At 38.7% G+C, this 21647-nt stretch overlaps 1 protein-coding gene across 2 annotated transcripts; it reads left to right on the forward strand.

Moving 5' to 3' along the window:
- Nucleotides 1-1553: 1553 nt before the first annotated feature.
- Nucleotides 1554-21311, forward strand: LOC112975768 (ubiquitin carboxyl-terminal hydrolase 12-like). 2 transcript variants are annotated; one of them, XM_026086268.1, is made up of 9 exons: nt 1554-2081; nt 3240-3320; nt 7584-7797; nt 8698-8924; nt 10093-10169; nt 11058-11141; nt 11795-11992; nt 14046-14124; nt 15297-15333. In XM_026086268.1, exons 1-9 carry the CDS (start codon nt 1974-1976, stop codon nt 15315-15317), a joined length of 1089 nt encoding a protein of 362 aa, XP_025942053.1. In that variant the 5' UTR covers nt 1554-1973; the 3' UTR covers nt 15318-15333. The 2 variants fall into 2 exon arrangements, with proteins under 2 accessions (XP_025942053.1, XP_025942052.1); XM_026086267.1 differs by lacking the exon at nt 15297-15333 and adding an exon at nt 18977-21311 and having other exon boundaries at nt 1560-2081.
- The last annotated feature ends 336 nt before the right edge of the window (nt 21312-21647 follow it).

Consider the following 21647-nt stretch of genomic DNA (forward strand, 5'->3'; position numbering starts at 1 on the left):
CTCAGCTTTCGTGTGCCAAGCAGGCTCAATTGCTTTGTAACAGATTTTTTTTCTTGTCATTATTTATTGCTTCTACAGTTTGACTTTTCTTATAGTTATAAATGTGCTATATRCTGTAAGGTGCAGAATAGTTTCTTTGCCCCAACAGAAATGCACCCCTCAATTCATCAAATAATCAAATATCAGTTCTCGYACTTTGGAGACTTGCCGCTCTCGTTGGATTTTATTTCTAGCTGAGAACTGGGGCATTTATGTTTGCAAAATAGTGACGTGCATAATGTTTCTGATGAGCAGATACTTGTGTGATCTCGGGCAGAAATATTTATCCAGATGGAGAGATCTTTTAGCGGGGGTGAGAAAACATATATAACCCTGGTCTGAAAACAAAGCTGCTTGTTAGGCTTCGCTACCACGCRGTACGGTTCGTGCCCTCCCAGGCTCGATCTCCTGTTGATTAATTTGCTGTTTGCAAGTTTAGAGGCAAAGATCACGGGCCCTGACTAGCCGGACTTTGACTCCAGCTACGCTGCCTCGCTCCAAGCACGCGGTGTGTGATTCCTGCCGCAACGTGACCGCGGCCGATTCGTGCTGTCGCTGTAAAGCAAAGTGTGTTCTGCCTCTCCGTTGCCCCACGCGGTGCAGCTCTCCCGGGCGTTCGCTCCTGGCGTTAATCACTCCGTGCTGCGTGCCCCGGAGTTATTTTCTCGTGCTGTGATAAGCACGTGTGTTTTCTGGAGCCTCTTCGGTACTTTTTCCCCATACGTTCTTATTTAATTTGCAAGTTTACAACTTCAGAGCTATTTTAAAGGAGTTAATTTGGGGGTTTAATTCCTTGCGCGGTTACAGTTTGAGCCCTCTTGTTTTTCATGATTTTGCTGCGACGATTTCAAATGTTCTCTGATAAGGAACTTTAGGACAAACTGAAACTGGGTTAGTTTAGCTTCTGCGGCTGAGTGACTTTAACTTAAGCATTTAATTTATTAAGGAAACTTTAATTTGATATCTGTCCCTGCACTTAGCTTGCCCAAATTTACAAATCTTGGGCAGTAGGTAGGATTAAGCCCTTGGAAGATACAAGTCGGTGGTTTAGTTGAACCACATTATTGCTTTATTTTAGGTCGGTAAATTCTTTACAGCATGCTCTTGTTAAAAGTTGCAATTGTTTATTAATTTAATTGGTCAGACATTTGTTTATTCTAAAGATAGCTGATTTATGTCTAGTTTATGTCTAGATTTGGCTTTTTTGGGGGGAGGGGGCATCGTGGAGGGAAACCACAAGTAGCTGGGAGCAGGAAATGGATGTGGGGAAGCAAATGAGAGAAGCTGCTTGACCTGGCACTGGTGCCTCGAAAAATGTCTGTGTAATTGCAGCTTGCAAAGAGCCTTGCTTGTAAATCTGTCAGCGCTCGACGTTCCTGGTGTGTTTTTTATACCAGATAATTATGAGCTTTCCTTGTCTTCTGTCTTTTTGATATATGTTATTCCCTGTAAACCTGATGTAAGAGATCTGACTACAGAGTTTCCATTCCTTTTGTTAAGTCGAATTACTTCTTAGTATCTTTTCTGTCTCTTAGGAAATTGTTTTGTTCGTTTTTCCTTGGTTCTATCTAGAATGTCTTTAAAAGACTAAGTGCAGAGCCTCCACTTGTCCGCATTTTATGCTAATGGCAGAGCGCTCATGGAAAGGATCAAAACATTTATGCATTTATTAAAAATCATTAGTAGCTTTGGGGAAGTAGGTGAATGGGATTTTGCCGGACTGATTTGGGGGTTAGTTCAGTGCTTTTCCGAGGAGTTTGTGTTTGGGTTTTCAGGTGGCTCACCTGTGCTGTAGGAGCTCTGCTTACTATCTGCAGGAGGTTACAGGTGTATCCAGCGCCTTAGACAGCTAAAACGAAAGTCAGGAATCCAGAGTGCTTGGATCCTGCACTGAATGGTCCTAACTCCATAGCCAACAGCACGGATGCAGCGGGATGCGGCCGCGGGGTGGTGGAAGACCACCAAGAAACAGTAGAGAACAGGACGGAGCGGGATGCAGGAAGGCACCGAAGCCCAAGGGGGAGCTCAGCTGTACGGTATTGGTGGGTAAAAAAGAGGAAAAATGGGAAGAGATGCACAGACCACTTCAAATTTGAGGTGGACAAAGTTAAAATTGAAACTGGGATGTTGGTATGCTTTAGACCCTCTTCTCTGGGACAAATAAGACCATGTGGATGTATAGCGGTATTTCCAGTCATATCTAGACTTCTGTCCTCATTATATTGCTGGAGACTCAAGGATATATTCAGAAATACACTGTAAGCTTAATACGTCGTAAGGGTAGCAAAGCCAAAGGGAGCTGAATTTAAGTAATTTCTAAAACATTTCTTCCTTCCGTTCTTTTTGTCTCTTTTCTAACTATGCTTTCCAGAAAGTGATAGTATTTCTGATGTAAAGTAGCATTAAGGGCGAGAAGTTGTTCAAAAATTCTTTATATATGATAGAGATGCAAATAACAAACAGAATTATTTCTTTCTCTTCAGCATGTTTTTGTTGCCTTTTATCGGAAAATTAAAAAGGATGGACATGGTTTATGTTTCTTGGTATTTTTCTTTTGCAGTCTTTCTGTTGTACAGCTATAAAATCTGGATTTTTGTACTCTAATATTCTAAAAAGAATTTTATCAGCTATGTTTATTTTAAGAAACTGCAACAGCATTAAAAATCTAATGGAATTATAACAGATACTCAAAGCATGTTGAAATATGTTTAGAAAAAAAGACCTTTTTTTTCTTTCATGGAATTTTAAACCTATCGTTTTCTGTCCTCCAGGTTTAGAAGTTCTCTCTGTGTGTTTTATAAGTTTCTTTGTTTTTGTAATGCATACTTCGCTAAATTTAAATTGTCATTTCTACATCACTGTGAGTAACCTGAAATCTTAAATGACAACAACTTTCTTATTGTTAATTTTCAAATAAATTCAAATGCAAAAACCCCTTCGGATGGATCTTACAGGGTTCTGCTGTAATTCAGGCTGAGAAAGTAGGGGTTTTTACGTGAAACTGTGGTACCTTTTATAATAGTAAATAAAGTCTCTGATTACATTTTCAAGAACACAGATAACACTTTAAATGCTAATTCTCCAAGGAAGTAACACCTTTTCTTGACTTTTTTTGTTTCTATGGCAGTAGTATGGATTATGTTGGATGTATTTTAGGAAGGTTTTTTCCCTCTAACATAATGCATATTTTTTCTTTGCAGGGCGCCAATGCCTCTGCTTTGGAGAAAGAGATTGGTCCTGAGCAGTTCCCAGTGAATGAGCATTACTTTGGCTTGGTCAATGTAAGTGAATTTTCTTTGCTTTAAATGCTGTTGTCCTATTCGTATCCTAATGATAATAAATTAAATTTTGAATAAATTCAGAATCTTAATTTCTAATGTAACAGGATTCTCTTTCAGAACTTTATCTCTGGGCACTTCTGACACAAAGTGGGAATCTGCATAGACACCACATCCTGCCATGGGATGCTAAGCCTTTTTGTTTATAACCAAGATATAAATCTCATCTTAAACACTGAAAAAATAAGTATATTTATTAATTTAAGAGTCTTTGAGAGAAACTTTCCTACTTAGGCACATTTCTAATTGTAGGATTATAATATGCTGAAAGGAACATTATTAAAGTACAAATGCTGTTAGAGCATGGTTTCTGCTCCTTCTAGAGCAAAGATATTTGATGTTACACTGATATTACAATGTATGTAAACCTTAAAGTTTTTAAACCAAATGCATTGCTTCTTTAAAAACATACTGCTCCTGGGATTCATGGATGTTCTTCTATGTGAGGACATAGCCAAGAGATAAATGAAGTTTACTTGGCTGATAATTTTCTAACATGTAGAAATACTCCTTTTTTGACTGCCTTGTGCACCAGTGAGTCCTTTTAAAATGATTTTTTTTTTTTTAACCTGTCAGTTTGCATACATCTGACTCGCCTGGGATCTGTTGGGCATCAAGAGATGTCTGTCTGAATTAACCCTGGAAAGGATGGAGCAAGGGTGTAACATTGCCTGTGCTTCTGGAGGAGAAAGGCAGCTGTTGCTTTTGTTACCAATGATGCTATATAAGCAATTAGATATAGAAACAGTGGTTCTGTATCATCCTATATATGATGTGAATATACAATTTTGGCAGAACTCTCTGTAAACCCAGATACGTTTCTGTTTACTGGTCATCTAGGCACATTTCACAGAAAACTGAAGAACAAAATGATCTACCTTTTGACGCACCAAGTAAGGTTAACAGAGCTACTAAAGTGTTATTTATTGCAGTGCATTAGAATTCATTTAATTGATTTTTGTGTGCGTCTCTAGCAGTTTGTGTTCTCGGACACCAAACTGTCTAAAGACATTGAATTATATTCCTTAAGTATGGTGTTAATGGCCATTCCGAAGCTTCTGAGGTTTGCGCCGTAATGAGAAAAATGGAAGGCATCTCCAATTGTAACGTAAATAGCAGAGCGATGAATACTGTGAAGAAAAAAATAGCGTTCTAAAAATAACCAGAGTGAGTTTACCCGCATCCATACGCTGTTTGGAAGGACAAAATATGACTAATACTGTTGTGCTTTATTTCTTGCAATCAGCTTCTCGGGGATAGTCGTTTTCCTGCTGCTGTTCTGGAGATCTTTTTCCTGAGTTATTTCTAGGTCTTTAATGAGAAAATAAATCAGAGCAGTGTAAAGAATGTGCTTTCACGTCACGCGCTGCAATCGCGCTGCACGAAGCCGTCGCATTTTGCTCCTTGTTCAGGTGTTCCCACTCTCGTTTCTCCTTTGCGTCAGCACTAGTAAACGTGCTGAACAGCCACTAAAGGTGCTGAACCCATGGGCGGTTTTTTTTTTTAAAGGTTGGATTTCTCTTTGGATCAGTGAGCTGACCCCGTTTCCCTGCAGTCAAACGTTTGCCAGAGCCACCGCAGGGTGTGGGAGAGGGTCTGACTGCTTCTTTTGACATCCCGCTGTTAAAATGGATTGTGTGATGGGAGGCAGCAGCCTAGGAGGGACGGAACGATGCTTCATTTCTAGAATTTGGTCTTGCTCGCCATTTTAGAAAGCTTTTGTCTTAAAGTGAGTCCCCAAACTTTAATTTTACATTGAAAGTGTAAAATTTTTGAAATCGAATTATGTTGCTTCTAAATACGGTCAGTTTTAAGCAACACATTTTTTGGCTTTTGAAAAACTTATTTATTACCAGAGAAACCATGACAAAAAGAGTTGTTAAAACTTACGTGTTTTTCCTGCTTTTTCCTTTGTACTTTAGGTCACATTAGACTTTATCCACCCGAATTGTCTATTTGATCTGTGCCTGTCACTCTAGGATTGCAAATATTCAGCAGCCCATTGAGTACTGCCATGCCAACCTGTTTTTTCAACCTGTTTCTTTTCTGTTTTTATTTAAGACAAATGGTTACATCCCTCTTTTTACAGCAAAACTAAGGTCGTGACTGGGAAGACCTGACTACATTGCATTCCTAAATGCAAACAGATTGAAGTTACAATTGTAACACTGCTATATAATAGCGTGTTTCTTTTAGAGAACTGTCTGTAATACAGAGAAGGGTAAATCAGTAATTGATTTACTCAAGTTTGAGCAATTCAAGGCCTTGCGAAAGTTGGTAGGATTTTGTTCTAACATTAGAAAAGCCAGAATTTCTGAATTAAACACAGCACAGGGTCTTTTTGTAAAGTACTTGGCATGCCGTGACATATCTAAAATGTAAACAGGCAAAACAGTGATTGGAGAAAGCAAAGTTCTTCCAAATTACTTTATTATGTAAAGGTAGTAACAAACAAAGCAGCTGAAACACTCTTTAGAAGGACATCTGTAAAATTTAAAACATTCCCTAAAGTGTGTTATTCGCCACGTCTCTTTACGAGTGCTACCATGCATCCTGCATCTGACTGTCAGAAACTTTTCAAACTATTTGGACCGAACTTTAACTCTTCCATTTGGTTTTACGAATTTCTGTGTGGATAACCCCAAAGCTGTACAGGTGCAACTGATGCATTTCGTACCTTTTGCCATGTTTTCTCCTTGAATACAGCCCTAAAATCTCACCAACTACCTGCTTTGTAAACGCTCTCACTTAGGGTGCACCGTGACCTCCCATTTTTTTGACAAGGCTAATTCAAGTTTCTTCTGTCTCTTAAAATATTTTCTGGGATTATTATAGACAAATATATTAGATATGATTGTTCCAAGACAAAGTACCTAATTGCGACAGAGCTTCACCAGTTTTGGTCCTTCTCTTGCTTATTTTGTCTTTCATGAAAATTTAATTACTGTGATGTTTATTCCATTTTTTTAGGTCACAAACAGAAGAGTTAGGTTCTATCCTAATTCACATGCTCAGCTTGTATATTTGTTTTGCTCGTGTAAATAAGTTTTGACTGTTGTTCCATGTTGTTTGCATATGGTATAAATTAATGTTAATGTACATAGAAGGCTGTAACCTTTTGAGCTGTGTGAATTAATTTTCTGTTTCTCTCAGTCAGCAAACTGATTATTAACTTGCAATCATTCTGCTACAATAATTATACCAAATTCTGGTGAACACCAGTGGCCATATTCTCTGAGTGCCACTTAATATGATGATCCATGTTCTGTAATCAGATTATTTGTATGTTCGTTTTGTTTATTTAAAATCTTTTGCTCTCGATGCTCTTGAGATGCAGAATCTCGTCACCAGACTATCTGGGGACTGGCAAACCTAAAAATCTTTTGTTTCTTTGTTCTACAGCTGCAGAATAAATTGCAGAGAAGAAGCTCAAGCATGCTATATTTCTTTCAGATGCTGTGCTGCTTTAGATGATTTTTCGGTGGTTTAAGCGTTAGTCCTTGCCAGCAGTCTGGAGCGCTGCCCCTGGAAGCTGTGTTATCGCTGCCCTCCTCTGCGTAACGTGACGCTGCCTTCAGACGGGCAGATGCAAAACAGCTGCTCTCTGCGTTTGCCTGCATCGTGTCCTTCTCATAAGATTTCATTGTAAACAGGAAATATTCAGCATATACMTTGCTAGCTGTCTCAAAAGACTAATTTTGTTATCTGACACGGGCAACCCGAAAACACGAGCTCGTGCGTTGAGCTCTTGTTACCGTAGCGGAGTTGAGAGGACGAGGCGCAGTGATGCTGGTGGATGCCGTCTCCTCCTTTTCCCGTTGCCCCGTGCCCGCRTTGCGCTGCGTCGTTGGCACCTTTTCACGTCAGCGCCAGCAGGCTCTGCCCTGCCCGGGACTAGCGACACGCTGTGTCTCCAGGAGTTTTGTGCTGAGCCCTGAACTGGCTCTCGCTTATGTCAGGGGTTTCCTGTTTTGTTTGCGCCTGTCACCATTGCGACTGTTGTCTTCTCTTCCTCTTCTAGCTGTGATGATACAAGGACGAGTCTTTTAGTGAATGTCTGCTAGTATTTCCCCAATAAATGAACTTTGAAAGATTTTTTTCTGTTCTTAATACACAGCATTTCTCATGAGCGACCTCTTTCTTTTGATACCTTTTAACAGACCTAACATGCAAATGTTTGTTTTCCTTTTGTTCTGTTTTAACCAGTTCGGCAATACCTGCTACTGCAACTCAGTCTTACAGGCACTTTATTTTTGTCGTCCATTTCGGGAAAAAGTTTTGGCGTACAAGGTGCAGCCCCGAAAGAAGGAAAGCCTCCTGACATGCCTCTCTGATCTCTTCAACAGTATTGCTACGCAAAAGAAGAAGGTGGGAGTCATCCCACCCAAGAAATTTATTTCCCGACTGAGGAAAGAAAATGGTAAATGAGTAAATGAAATCCTTATGCAGATTTAAACATTGGACATTTAAGCATGTTAAAATGTAGCCACAGTTCTCTTTTTGAGTGAGTCCAAATTGTCACGTTTGAACGGATTTCTGGGAGATTTTTGAACTCCAGTTTGTGGTGTGAACTTCACCACCTCTGTAGCATAGGAAGAGAGGTTATATCAGTATTAACTATGCTCTGTCGTAAGAGGATTATCTAGATATCTTTGTTTCTGTACTTAGACCAAGTACAGCGTGTGTACAGAAATCTCAGTACTCCAGTTATTCGTTGGCATAACGAACTCTAGAGGTCTGCTGCAAGTCTGCACGCTCTGGGTTGCGCCAGAAGTTGTCATGCGCTAAACACACTTTGCACAGTTGGTCGAAATTAAAGTCTCAAAGGAGACTTAACTACTTCTAACCTCCTTTCTTACATTTGTGGTAGGATAAATTCCATATGATGAGAATTGGCGGTTATTTCCCAGGGATGGTTTGTGAAGGAAAGTTCTGTGTGTTGATTTATCATCTCTGGACTTGAAACGATAACAGACTTATGCTAGTAGGGGAATTTTTGCCCCTTGATGCTGGACTTAATGAACTGGTGGCCCAAGGCAACACATAAGAATTTCTTTATTTCTCTCCCTCTCACCAAGGGGAAAAAAAAAGCCATGGTTTTCTTCTCTTCCAAGAAATGCCCAAAGTTTCCTTTAATCTTTCAGCTGTCTGCCTCTTTATTGCAACCTGAGGGATAGGAAAGGGTAATCTAATATTCATTGCTAGGACAACAGCACTGTACCCCAAAATAATTTATAGTCATATATAGAGTAGAGAAGGGGTAATTTGGTATTTTTAAGTATCTGTATTTTTTCATTTTCCCCGTTCTCTTCCTTTCCAGAATTGTTTGATAATTATATGCAGCAGGATGCACATGAATTCCTAAACTACCTACTTAACACTATTGCTGATTTACTACAAGAAGAGAAAAAGCAGGAGAAACAGAATGGCAAACTCCAGAACGGCAGCATCGAGAGCGAAGAAGGAGACAAGACTGATCTGACGTGGGTCCATGAAATCTTCCAAGGAACACTAACCAATGAAACCAGATGTCTTAACTGTGAGGCTGTACGTTTAAAACAAAACAAAACAAAATCTCTTAGATTTTTCACAGGTTCTGGATCATTTTCCCTAATACTAAGCACACTTTTTCATTTATTAGGATAGATGAAATTGCACTCTATTAAAATATGGAGCATAGCGTATTTTATGACTGTATCACCTCTATGTTCAAACCAATACTCATTAAGGTATGTTTCTCAGAAAAAGCACAGTGTTTTTTCTATTCCTCCTCCCTGTTTCCATCAAGGCAGTCTGCACCTGGCTGATACGAGCTGCCTTTTTGTCTTCGTGTTATTTCTTGTGTCAGTGATTGATAGTTTATGTTGTGTTTATACATGAGAGTTACTCACTTATTATTTAACTCTGGGATTAACTGAATTTAATGGTTCTTGAAATGAAAGTCTGTGCTTCTTGGTGCTGGTCCATAGCCACTCTTATTTGACAGCAAAAGAAGTGCCAGAAAGTCTAAAATTAGAAGAACCATACCACCTTCAGACCAGGAATTTGCAGTTAGTCATGTTCTGCTTTGATTAAATAATATTTCAAAAAAAAAACAAAAACAGATGGGGAGAGGAGAAAAGAGAAATGATTACAAATGAAGTGACTACTCCTGGCATTTTAAATCTGAAATTATAACTTTATGGAGATTAAATGTGACTGTTCCACAAATGGCAAGATGGTTTCCCTAACTGCTAACCCCTCGCAGGATTTAGATGAAAATCCAGCTGCCTGTTTCTGCATTTTATATAAGTATCTAATGTTAGACTCTAAAATGCAGCAGAAAGCGATATTAGTCTACAAAACAGAATGGAATACAGCTAAAGCTTCTCCAGCTCTGAGAGCTCTCAGTGGTAAAAACTTGTTTTTGCCAGTGAAGTAAGCAGATGCCTCTTGAAGGCTCAAGGGGGAGAGATGTTTTGCAAGGAAGGTTTTATTTTCCATTTTTTCCCTTTTTTTTTTTCTTTTTTTTGATATTCCCTTTTGAATTATAACTACACATCAGATTATTTGTTCATTTTTAGTTTACTTCAAGAAAGGCCTCTGTGTATATTTGTAAAATCACGAATCTGTCTACTTGCGAGCAGGACACTGCACCATTCYGAGAACTTAAAGCAACTCTAAAACCTGCCAGCTTCCAAACTGTTATGAAATATTTCTTCTTATTTTTTTCAAGGTTAGTAGCAAAGATGAGGACTTTCTGGATCTATCGGTTGATGTGGAACAAAATACATCAATTACACACTGTCTAAGGTAAATGAAAATATTTTGGGGTGGAGAAAAAACCTGCCCTTGCTCAGAAGGGAAGAAGCTGGGTTAGTTGCTCTGTTGTGCAACAGTTGTAGGGTTTGAGTGTATGGTAAACTATATTCTGTTCAGAGTGCTGTTGATTTTATTATCATGCCTATTGCATCTGCTGTTTTCTTGGTGGTTTTTAGTAGTCAGTGTGCTTTCTTAGTGGCAGGTTAAGAATCGATTTCACTTTGTTTTATGGGGCTTTTAATATGTTACATCACACAGGTTTTATCAAAGCTCAGTATGGTGTGTTTGGATTCATACTGTAGTCTTGTTTAGTTTAATACTGTTACTGCATTTCAGTTGTCTGGTCCTGCTCTTTTTGCTGATAGAATTTGCTCCATGTTGTAGACTGCCAGCTCCCAGGCTTATCAGCTGTTAGGATACTGCAAGTTGCATGGAGCAGCTGGCATTTTAATAGCTGATAACGGATGTATTAATTACTAGGAGCTAAAAGATGACCCAGACTTTGGCTAGTCAATGGCTGGTGGTTATAGATTCTAAAATTTAATGTCTGACACCAAGTAAAATATGGAATGGCTCCTTCTGGAAACAAAACCCGATTACCTTATTGCTGTGTCTTGTTTGACTCCTGTCCAGAAAGTATGTAGCTGATATTCTGGAGGGAGTCGTTTCCAGGTTTTTCTAGTTGAGCGCTAATACCACAGCCCAAGACTGGGACAAATACAGCTAAAAAGYGTTTGGGAGATATGAGTGATGTGAATAAGAGGAATTTCATTTTCTGTGTATGCTGTTTTCTCAGCACTATTAGGAATAGCTTTAAACTGGATGGTCTGACTGAGTWTCGCTGCCTATTTGACTTTTCTTTCACCTTAATTTCCACAGAGGGTTTAGTAATACTGAAACTCTATGCAGTGAATATAAATACTATTGTGAGCAGTGCCGCAGTAAACAGGAAGCACAGAAGAGGTAAGGTTTAAATATTTGGGCTAATGCAAATGTTCTCTTAATATGGGCAGCTGTGAATCAAATGAAATCAGTAGAGAGAGACCGTAAGACTACTTAGGTCTGTGTTTAGTGGGGAAGGGGGGTAAGGAAAACTATCTCTATGGAGGAAACGGGTAACTTTACCAGAGAGAAATGAAGGGGTTAATTTCGGATTCCTCCCTGAGAAGCTTATACGAGTGCTTCCAGACACTCTTTGCTCCCCCATTAGCATTAGTCAGCTCAAAGCCACTGAAAAGAATCCCCTCTGCTTTCTCTGCGCGTACTGTATACAAAAATCTTAATTGTCACTTAATCCTTGGTAGTAGCCAGAGCACCAAACCAGAGATTTATTCCATCCCCTTCTTTCCCTTGATATGATGAAAAATTGATGTATTCATATAGACGAAGAGCTGTCCTGCAGGCAGGTATCAGTTGTATCCTTAATCTTTCCAAGTAAATGTTGCCCATTCTCACCAAAATACCCATGAGAAAGCAGCCTTTTACAAATCTTCATCAGCTTTTTAGATGTTTTAAGAAGCTTCTTCAAAACGTATTGAAATGGTTTTAGAACAAAGCTTTGTTTTAGGTGATCTGCTAATACCTTGTTCTTTGTTTAACATGTTTTTGTGGTTCAGAATGAGAGTGAAAAAGTTGCCCATGATTCTAGCTCTGCACTTAAAAAGGTTCAAATACATGGACCAGCTGCATCGATATACCAAACTCTCCTACCGTGTAGTCTTTCCCTTGGAGCTCCGGCTCTTTAACACTTCAGGAGATGCTACAAATCCTGACCGAATGTATGACCTTGTGGCTGTAGTTGTTCACTGTGGCAGGTATGTCTCTGTGCTTTCCGGACCTTAAATGCCTTTCCTTGAAATTTAAAGCAAGTCGGTCACTCGTATGCTATTTTATGACAGTACCGTGGCTGACAATATGGGAGTAAGCTAAGCAGCGTCAGAGCTATTTGTCTGAAAGTATTATTATTATTATTATTATTATTATTATTATTATTATTTTTAACTTAGCAACGTTTTAAATTCTGCTTTCAGAGCACATAGTCTCAGGCTTGCTCTTTTATCGGCTCTCAAATATGCTGGCAATTCAGACAAGTTGTGTCTCTGAGCCTTAGGAAAGTAAGAGCAGACTTTAAAAAAAAAAAACAAACAAAAAAACCAACCCTACTTTTGAGGAAAACTAAATTAAATAAAAACAAATCTTGGAAAAGCATTTACTAAAATAGAATTAATTTATAGATCCCTTGTTGCCACTTGCTAAACCATTAAAGGTTTTCTTGGAAGCTGGTGCCATCAAGTGGAATAAACTGTGTACTGCTCTTTTTTTAAAAAAAAAATAACTACGCTCTTTATAGGGCTTGATTAAAACTTTTTTCTGGTATAGGGTTTTAATTCTGTTTTAATATCAAAATATTTAATATCAAAGAGGAAAAAAATTAAGCACTTTTAAGAAAACAGCAGTCGTGGAAGTCAGAAAAAATATTTAGATCTGCCTTTTGGAACTGATTTTTCAAGTTACAGGAAGTTACTGCAGCATGCAGAAACGTTTTGAAACATCTGTATTGCGAGGAACAAGACAGCAGAATCAACACACTAATGTTGCATAGATTTAGCACAAGGAAACTATGCGAGTCTAACTGATTTCTGTTGTGTACAGTTGTGCTGGTTTTGGATTTATTCCTACCGTATTAAGAACCCATCCTGTGCATTTTCTGTAGATTCTTAATTTGCTATACCTATAACTATATTTTTATGTTTTAACAATGTGGTGATTAATAATGTTAAATGTGTTAGATGTATTAAATGGCTTGGCTTGGCTTTTTATTCTCAAAGCTGTTGTCTTGTATGAAGCTTTTAGTGGTCCTGTGTGACTTTTCTGTTTTTAATTCTTATGAAGAACTTACCAAAGACTTAAGATAGATAATATTTTTTGAACAGTTGACTTTCAGAACTTGTTTTTGTAATTTTACTTTTCATTTATTGGCTCTAAACCAGTTTAATCCTGTGACAGGTATTGTGTTTAAGTATACCAATAATTCTGGAGAAAACTAGAGAAGCAGTTTCTTTTGCATAAAGGCCATATCAATGTAGCTTGTTTTAAAGTCTTATTTAGCTCCTAAGTGAAAAGTAAAGCCAGAAAATTTGGAAAAAAATAATTTTTTTTCATTGTGTCCCTGGATTGCTGTCTCAAAGTTTGAGGTTAGTAGATGGAAAGCTCGTATTATTCTATGCATACAATTTCTTATCCCAAACTACTACTTTTTCGGGGCTGCCTGCCTGCCTTTACTCTGTCTATTGATCCCTCTCCCTTTGAGTTAGGTCATTTTGTTGTCCWTATCCATCAGGATAAGCATTCAGGATGTAGGAGATGGAATCAGACTGGGAGAGTGCCCCAGGACCTGGGAACCGCAGTTGCAGAAAGCCCATCCCCAGTCAGCCACAGGCTGAAACACACTTAGCTTTGAAAAAATCTCCAGACCAATTTTGCATTTGCAAATAAAGTATTTCAGGCAGTTACTAAAATTTTTGAACAGTGGTCAAAATACTCAATAGTCATGAATGTGACAAAACAGTGATTGAAATAACTGGTTTTTAATTTTGTCTTTTGAAATACATGAATGACTATCTGAAATATTTACAAAATTGTATATTTTGACTAGAACATATTTGGCAAGTGRCAAAGATGGAAGGTTTAGTTTAGTTGGAAATTTGGCAAAGTCTAAGAAGCTAAGCAGTCTTGTGGGTAGTATTAGACAACATTCAAAGCTGGGAAATCGAACTCTGCCAGTAACAGCTGGAATCATTTGGGAGAGCAGTGGGTGCTGCCTTTGTAGCCACAAGAGTAATGCATCTTCAATCCTTTCTCTGGCAGTGGTCCAAATCGTGGACATTATATCACCATTGTGAAGAGCCATGGCTTTTGGTTGCTGTTTGATGATGACATTGTAGAGGTAGGTACACTTTTCCGTAGTGACAACAGTATAGACAGCATCACTCTGCAGCTCCATGGCTGGCAAACCAACCTGAGGGCTCTGTTGACAGCTAGGACCTAGGGTGGTGGGCAGCTGTTCAGTCCAAAATACCGCAGGGGCCTTGCTGAGCGCATCAAATCTTTACATTTCTGCCTACCTCTGGGCTTCGTTTTCTTATTTAACCTGCTTTGTGATAGTTGTATTTCTTTGCTACATTAAGATCTTTTGACTTTTATGTAGTCAGTTGCCCCCAACAAATAGGAGTGTAGAAAGAGTGTAAAAAAGATTTGGGTGGTTAGATCCTAAGGATATATGTAGAAGTTTGGACCACTGGTGATTATGTTTAAAAAGTCTGCTCAAGCAAGCTTTTCCTTAGCTTTTCTATTAGCAAATCCATAAATACTAATATCCAGAATATTTATACATCTGTATCGTTCACATAATTATTAACCAAATATCAAATGCCACCGTAGAACTGCTCTTTGTAAAGATGAAAATGTACTGTTTGCCTCTAAGATGTCATGATTGGGTTCAAGGCCTGATGCAAAGTGTCTAAGTACAGCAAAATCCTTGCCTGCACTGAAATAAAGAGATGTTATAGTAAATTCTCCTTTTTTTTAATCTTTGGCTAGTTTTTGAGCATCAGGGGTGACTAGTGATTTGGACAGCTTGTATGACTATGGCAAGTTATCTTTCCCCTATTATTACATTGAGTGTTACTTTCCTCTGTCATGGCTGAAGTATGTGATTATGTCAGCTAATTTTGAAAATAATGTTCACTTTAATATTTAAATGTAAATATGCACTGTCTTTTCCATTCAGGAGATAAGCCTGTCGTTTTTAAAGTAGCTGTAAATAACCGTCTTGCTGTTCTATATTTGTTTTCTGTCAATCACTTCTATGTTGTGTCTTAGCTTATAGGCTGAAACAAAATTTCTCATTATCTGCAAAAGCTGTTGGCAGTTTTATAGATGTATCAAAACAGAGCTTTTACATGTGTGCTCTCTGGTAATGGATAATAAATTCAAGGAGCTGTCATAAGGAAGATAGAATGTAGTTTCTCTCTCCTGGAGGGATGCTTTTTTCTTAAGTTGCTTTTCTGACTTCAGTCATGGCTTTTTTTTTTTTTCCAATTTCTTTTTCTTTTACAGAGTTCACTTAAAATGCTGTAAAAATAAAGCTCTTTGATTTGAAATTTCTACTTTTTGTGTTTTTAGTGTTTCTCCTTTGAGATTTTGCTGTCTTGATTAGGATCAGGAATGCTAAACATAGTCCTGTCCTGTGGCACTCCCCATGCCCCAGCTGCAGCTCTGGAAGCTGAAGATTTCTTTTCCGGCTGGAAAGCTTTCCCTGGCTACCGTATGCTCATGCTGCTTGTTTTCTATAAAATTTGGGCTTTGTTTTTCTTCCTCATGGCAGACATGAAAAATGGCATATGAGAGTTTTGCACATGAGTCTTCCAAGATCATTGGGCCTTTCATAGGAACAGAGTTACTCCTTGAACTGCTTCAAAGAGTGTAGCGTAAGGATTCCTACTGGGTTTGTCCCAGAGGATCTTTTCACTGACTATCCGTCATATCTGCTCCTGCCTTCTAAGCTTTTGATAAACATGAAGCTCTCGCCTTCCTCTGCCTAGGAAGTATCACCCTTTCTCTTTCCTAGACTCTCTAGAACTCACCTGAATTTCTGGCGTTTCAGTGATCAAGGGGAACAGAATAGTGGAGATTACTTCTCTTCTGCCGATCATGCCAGCTGCTAGGAGAAGTAGCTGCAGTTTCACTCATCTGTTCTCTCTCTCCCCACTTAATCCTCAGCTCTGGAGATTTAGTTCCTTATCACTACTCTAGCTTTTACTGAAAAAATAAAGTGAAGCTGCAACTACTGTTGTTCCATCTGCTGCCCAAAGAGGTTTAAATATCTATTCTGAAGATGACCAAGTACTATTTTCAAACTACTTGTGATTGGCATTAAGGTGACAGCGCAGGAAATGTATTGCTCTGTATGACGTTCCAGAAGTTGTCCTCGGAAACTGAGTGACTCCAAAACCCCTAAAATGTGAATTTTTGAGATGTTTGTGGTTTGGGGGCTCACCAGGGAAGCCTCCTACTCTTCAGAGACTCACAGAACATGCAAACAATTTTGTTTTTTAAAGCTTTGGACACTTAACTTTCTAACTATGAACTGGGTACATAGCGAAACAAGTATTAGTCAGCAGACTTGAGAAGGTGAGTCCAAAGCTCTTGTGCCTGTATATAGATACTGAAAGTGAAACGCAACACAGGAGAAAACATTTTCTTTCCCCTTCCATACAGTTGAAAAGCTTTGTTGCATTTTTGATAAGTGATACAAATTAATAGCTCTGAAGGGTCAATAGAAGTACTTTACCCTGTTAAATGCCGTGGAAGCGGTGAAGTCATATGTATCTGTTTGGGCTTGGTCAGAAGGCCAATTTTCAATTAAAACTGAAGATAGATAATAAAACATGCTACAGTGAACGTGAAAAGCAATTGCACCAAATCCAGGAGGCAGATCAGATCAAAGGGGATAGTGTGCCAAGCAAAGTCATTGAGAAGCCTGAGTAACTGATCTCTGGTTAGTTTGGCAAGTTGTCATTAGAGCAGCTAAGTGATGCATCACAGTGACTATGTTTATCTGAAACAGAGGGAAAAGTGTCTCTCCAAGGAGTTCTCCAAATTGAGAAAAGGGCAGGAATGATTGTCTTAGATTAAAAATTTGTTCAGAGGTTTGCAGCATTCAGCTGAGTGTTGTGAATGGTACGCAAGGAAAAGATTTGGTTTGGGAAGCCCAWATAATTGTGTAGAAATGAGCAAAGGAAATTCAAGCTCAGTAACATGAAAAACTATCTTAATGCCAGGTGAGGCTATGCAATCCTAAAAGTAGTTGTGAAACAACCAATCCATTGTCACTTAAAAACTGCAACTGGGTAAAACTTTGCTGTCCACAACATATGTAGCAAACTAAGGACAGCAGAAGAAGAAAGTCTATATAATCTTCTTTCACTTCCACTGTGTTTTCTGTGGATAGTGGAATCCAAAAAGGAAGTCAGTTTGCCATGACAAAATATCTGTAGAATGAATTAATCCGTATAAGATGCTTGAGTTGCATTCAGAGTGAGTGGAAATAGTAGTGGAAATAGACTTGATTGTGTGGCAAGTTAGTAAAATGTTTGAGTTGTCTGCTAAATACATCAAAAGGACTGAAGAATATTTTTTGCTCTTTTTCTATTAAAATATGTATCTAACAGTTTGCAGTGGACGCGCATTATGTTAGCAAACTGTGTGGAAGTCCTAAAGCCCCCACTGCAGTGTTGCAACTTCACTAAAGTCCTCAAATGGCAAGAGAAAGACAAAGCATCTGATTTTTCCCAAAAAATTTTAACAGAAAGCGTCTGAAAAACTATTCAAGGGAGAATTTTCTGCTGTTATGTCTTGGAATTGATGCATCTCCTGGAAACTTACTGACTATGCCCGTTTTTTTTTTTTTTTTATATATATGCAGTGCTTCAAAAGGAATGGGGAAAGAATGGCCCAAACTTGCAGGTTGTTTGACAGTGCCACTTAGAGAAACCGATGCTTTGGGGTTCGCTGGTGGTGCTAAAGTCCGCTCGGCGAGCAGTGCTTCAGCACGCTGCCGGATGGATTCGGCAGCTGAGGAGGCTCTTTGATGGAGCCATAGCGTGGTCCCTTCCTCTGAAAACATAAGCAGAGGTTGTTCTCTGCTACTCCCTCTCCCAGTCAAAACAGAGGAGTTCTTTGATCATCCCAGTGTCTCTCTTATATTCTGTACTTTTTTTTTTTTGGCTTCCTCGATTTTATTCTTTGGGGAATAAAAGGAAAAGCTGCTTTGTTAATTCTAGGCCGGTCTCCCATTGGTCCTCCACATCAAAGTCGTGCTGCTTCAGCCTGTCGTCTCTGTGGATCTAAAGTCCTAAAGGTGTTTTAAAATATTAAAACACAGCGGACTGCCAAGTAATACAGGTCACTGGGAGTATTTTATTTCAGTGCTTCAATCTCTGCACTTGCTCTCCCTGATCGCAGAATCAAATTCAGTAATGCGAAACCAATCGTTCTCGGGAGGTGGATCAAGACTGTGGAACTTGTGTCTTTAAAACGTAATGCCCTGTGGGCCTGGCTGCTTGGAGTATGAAATGAAGAACTGCTTTTCTGCACGTTAAATATAAGCAAAGCATTCATTTCTGTTAATAGGGAGAACAATTTATTTCTCTTAAAGCACAAACCTTGTGACAACAATCTGATCRGCATTGTACCAGCAAATCCTAACGCAAGGAAAACACTCATAAAACTTAGATGATTGTCAGATGTGGTCCACATGTTTTATGGTATAGTTACTAGCTGCTGTTGCAGGACTTTTCCAGACAAGAGGGCCACAAGAACTTTAGCTGAATGTTAAATATACTCAAGAATGTCCTTATGTACTCCCAATTATAAAAGAGTTTGCTTTGCTGAACATTGACTGTTTTTCATCTACATTGCAGACTTATAGCTGGGAAAAGTAACTCCAGTGTGAACAAGCAGGCAAAAATAAAAAGCATCATGCAAATTTTTAGGAATACGTTTTTATGGATCCCTTTGCCATAGTCCCTCTTAAGAGTGCATCACTTCTGAGAAGTTTTTATTTCATCTTGATTTCCTTTTTTCAATAAGTGGAGAAAATGTTTGTTCTATCATTTTGTTAATACTGTGTGGCTTTCCAGCATCACCCCCTCAAAAAACTGAGAATAATGTTTGGGAAAGGGATTCTTAAAGTGGTGTTTTGACTGAGCCTAATTTTAACTCTCATTAATTTTCAGAAAATCGATGCCCAGGCCATTGAAGAATTCTATGGGTTAACATCAGACATTTCCAAAAACTCAGAATCTGGATATATCCTCTTCTACCAGTCAAGAGACTAAGACAAAAGATAAATGTGTATAAATAAAAGAAAAAAAGGGATCAAGATATGTCCAAATGGAACATATTTGTGACAGCAGAAGCAGTTCCTCATTGTTGCTGTAGGACCAGGACAGATCCAGCAGGGYGAATAAAGGYTTCTCTCTGCCATTTCTTGGAGGATTAGTGCTGACTGCCGTAACAAGAAGAGCTTTTGCTCCAGTTTTCTTTCTGGGCTTTTTTTACGTGCTATCTTCCAAAATCTGTGTTACCTCTACTTGAAACCTGGCTGCTTATTTGTTCACGAACTGAAGAAGAGTTTTAAAAGTAGCATTGTAGAATTTTTACCATTTAATGTTGGCCTGAGGCTATACCTTGGTTTCTATCATCATCGTTTTTCTGTATTTTAGCAGAATGATTTCAATATTCAGTGTCAGCTGAAGGCATATTTTAGGATATGAACAGCAGCTGGTTGCTGGATATTTTTGGTGACTCAGACTTGAGAAGCAGTACAAAGCTAAGACATATTGGAAATGTCAAGTCTGTAATTTAAAAAAAGACAAAAAACTCTCTCTGCAGCATTATAAATTCCCCATTATGCATTATTTTGGTTTTAGATAACACTAATAGCACCGTTTCTTTTTATATTTTAATTTTTACTGTTCTGTTTCTTCTTCAGAAGGTATAGGACTTTATCCATATTCAGCCTGATCTATTGTACCTTTTTCTTTCGAAGCAGAAGTTTTGACTCAGAGCTACATCGCTGCAGATTCAAGGGGAGCAGAAAAGCGGTTACGTTTTGAAGAATGTCTGGCAACCAGTTGCTRTAGAAAGTTTAAAGTTACAGCATTTGTTGGAGCTATTGCATAAACCAAAAGTGCCCTCTTTCTGAAACAGAATCTGTTCAACATTTCACTCGATACGTAGTAAACTGATGCAACTAGCATTTGAATCTATGCTAATACACAGAAACAGCACTAATTGTGAAGGGTTAACCAAGGGAAGTATTATTCACATAACTAATCCAGTCGTTCTTAGTCTTCAGGATAATGGACGTTTAAGAAGGAAAGGCAAAAACAAACCCTGACATTACCTTGCTAAGTGTTGCTCATCACCTGTCGGTAATGTTCGTATTGACCTGGGAATCATAACCCCCCGAAAACGCTTCTCATTGTTTTACCTCTATAGGCCTTGCTTTACAGAGGAAAGTATGGTAGTCTTTTGAAGACTGAAATTAAGTAATTATCCGTTACGTGTGTACATATTATAATCTCAAGGATAACTAGAAAGAAAAGACTAAGGGAGTTTGTAAGAAGTCTCTGAAAACCTTACGTAATTTTCTTCTTTTGAAAAGTCCTGTTACTGTGCCAAAGCTTGTCGCAGCTGGCTCTAAACTACCAGTGGAAAATACCATTTTTTCCTTTCTTCATCTTGTTAGATAACACAAGAGCTGTCCTCCGTGTGCTTGTGCCTAGTCCAGCTGTTCATAGCATGCACTGGTGACTGTTGTTCCTGAGGACGTTTAACTTATGCAATTCTGTGGCTTGTACAGGATATAGAATATTTTACCAAAATATTGTCCTCAGGAAAACGGCAGATCACAAACAGTTCCTTGTGGTGGCTATATGTATCTGTTTTTCCTTACCATGACCAGAAACACCCTGTTAGCAAGTAACTCCTCTCTTCAAAATGCARATTGGTCGTCATCGCTGTGCTCTGAGTACAGGTCTTGCTGCGCATCTCCTCCTCCAGCAGATAAAATATGGAGGGTTGTTTTTTAATTATACAGAGTACTGTCATTTGAAGAGACATATTCAATAACAGCAACCCTTTTTGTCATCTTGTTCCTATTGTGTGGAAATTGTTCTCGGCTAAGGGTCCCCTCCCCTTGTTCACACACAAGTCATAAGTCCTCCCTTGGTGGCGCCAACAGAAGTCTGTCATCAGTAAGTCTAGCAAAAAATAAAAAAAAGAGCACTGAGTTAAAAATAATCTAAACAGTAAATACAAAAATTAATGTAGTACACTAGACATGTATTTTGTATATCTGGCGATACGTTTTTACAAATAAAATACCTGATTGAGAGAGAATATTGAAAGATATATACTATAGATTAAAAACTGTTAAAAGTGCACTTTTGCTACAGATTTATAAGGAAACTAAAAGGAATTAAATTGGAAGAGAATGGTGTGATGTTACTTCTGTATAATAAATGACCCCACCTGTCTCCAATAAAGGTCATGTATGGTCAAGTGCGCATGGCCCAAATGCTTTTCCTTGAGTTTCAATCAAAAGCAGAAATAGAAGTAATTGGTTAGTCACCATCTCTCCCTAGTTTCTCTCTGCATGTTGGCTGCCTGAGTGATTCTGACTAGTAGATTTTTCGTGCGTAAAACCTCTGTGTGAGCAGTTAAAGATAAATAATTCGGCACTGCAGATTAGAACTGATGTGTTGGTAAGCCAAGGAGTGGTTACCCAGGGCCTTCTCCCCCAGCAGCCTTCCCACCGCTGGTGGTCCCCAGTCCCTTCCTCAGCCCCTGTAGCTCCGTTATTTCCACTCCCCATCGTTTCCTTTTTCCTTCTCCCTCCTT

This window comes from Apteryx rowi, unplaced genomic scaffold (genome assembly GCF_003343035.1).
Source record: "Apteryx rowi isolate R43461 unplaced genomic scaffold, aptRow1 scaffold_69, whole genome shotgun sequence".
Classification (NCBI taxonomy): Eukaryota; Metazoa; Chordata; class Aves; order Apterygiformes; family Apterygidae; genus Apteryx; species Apteryx rowi.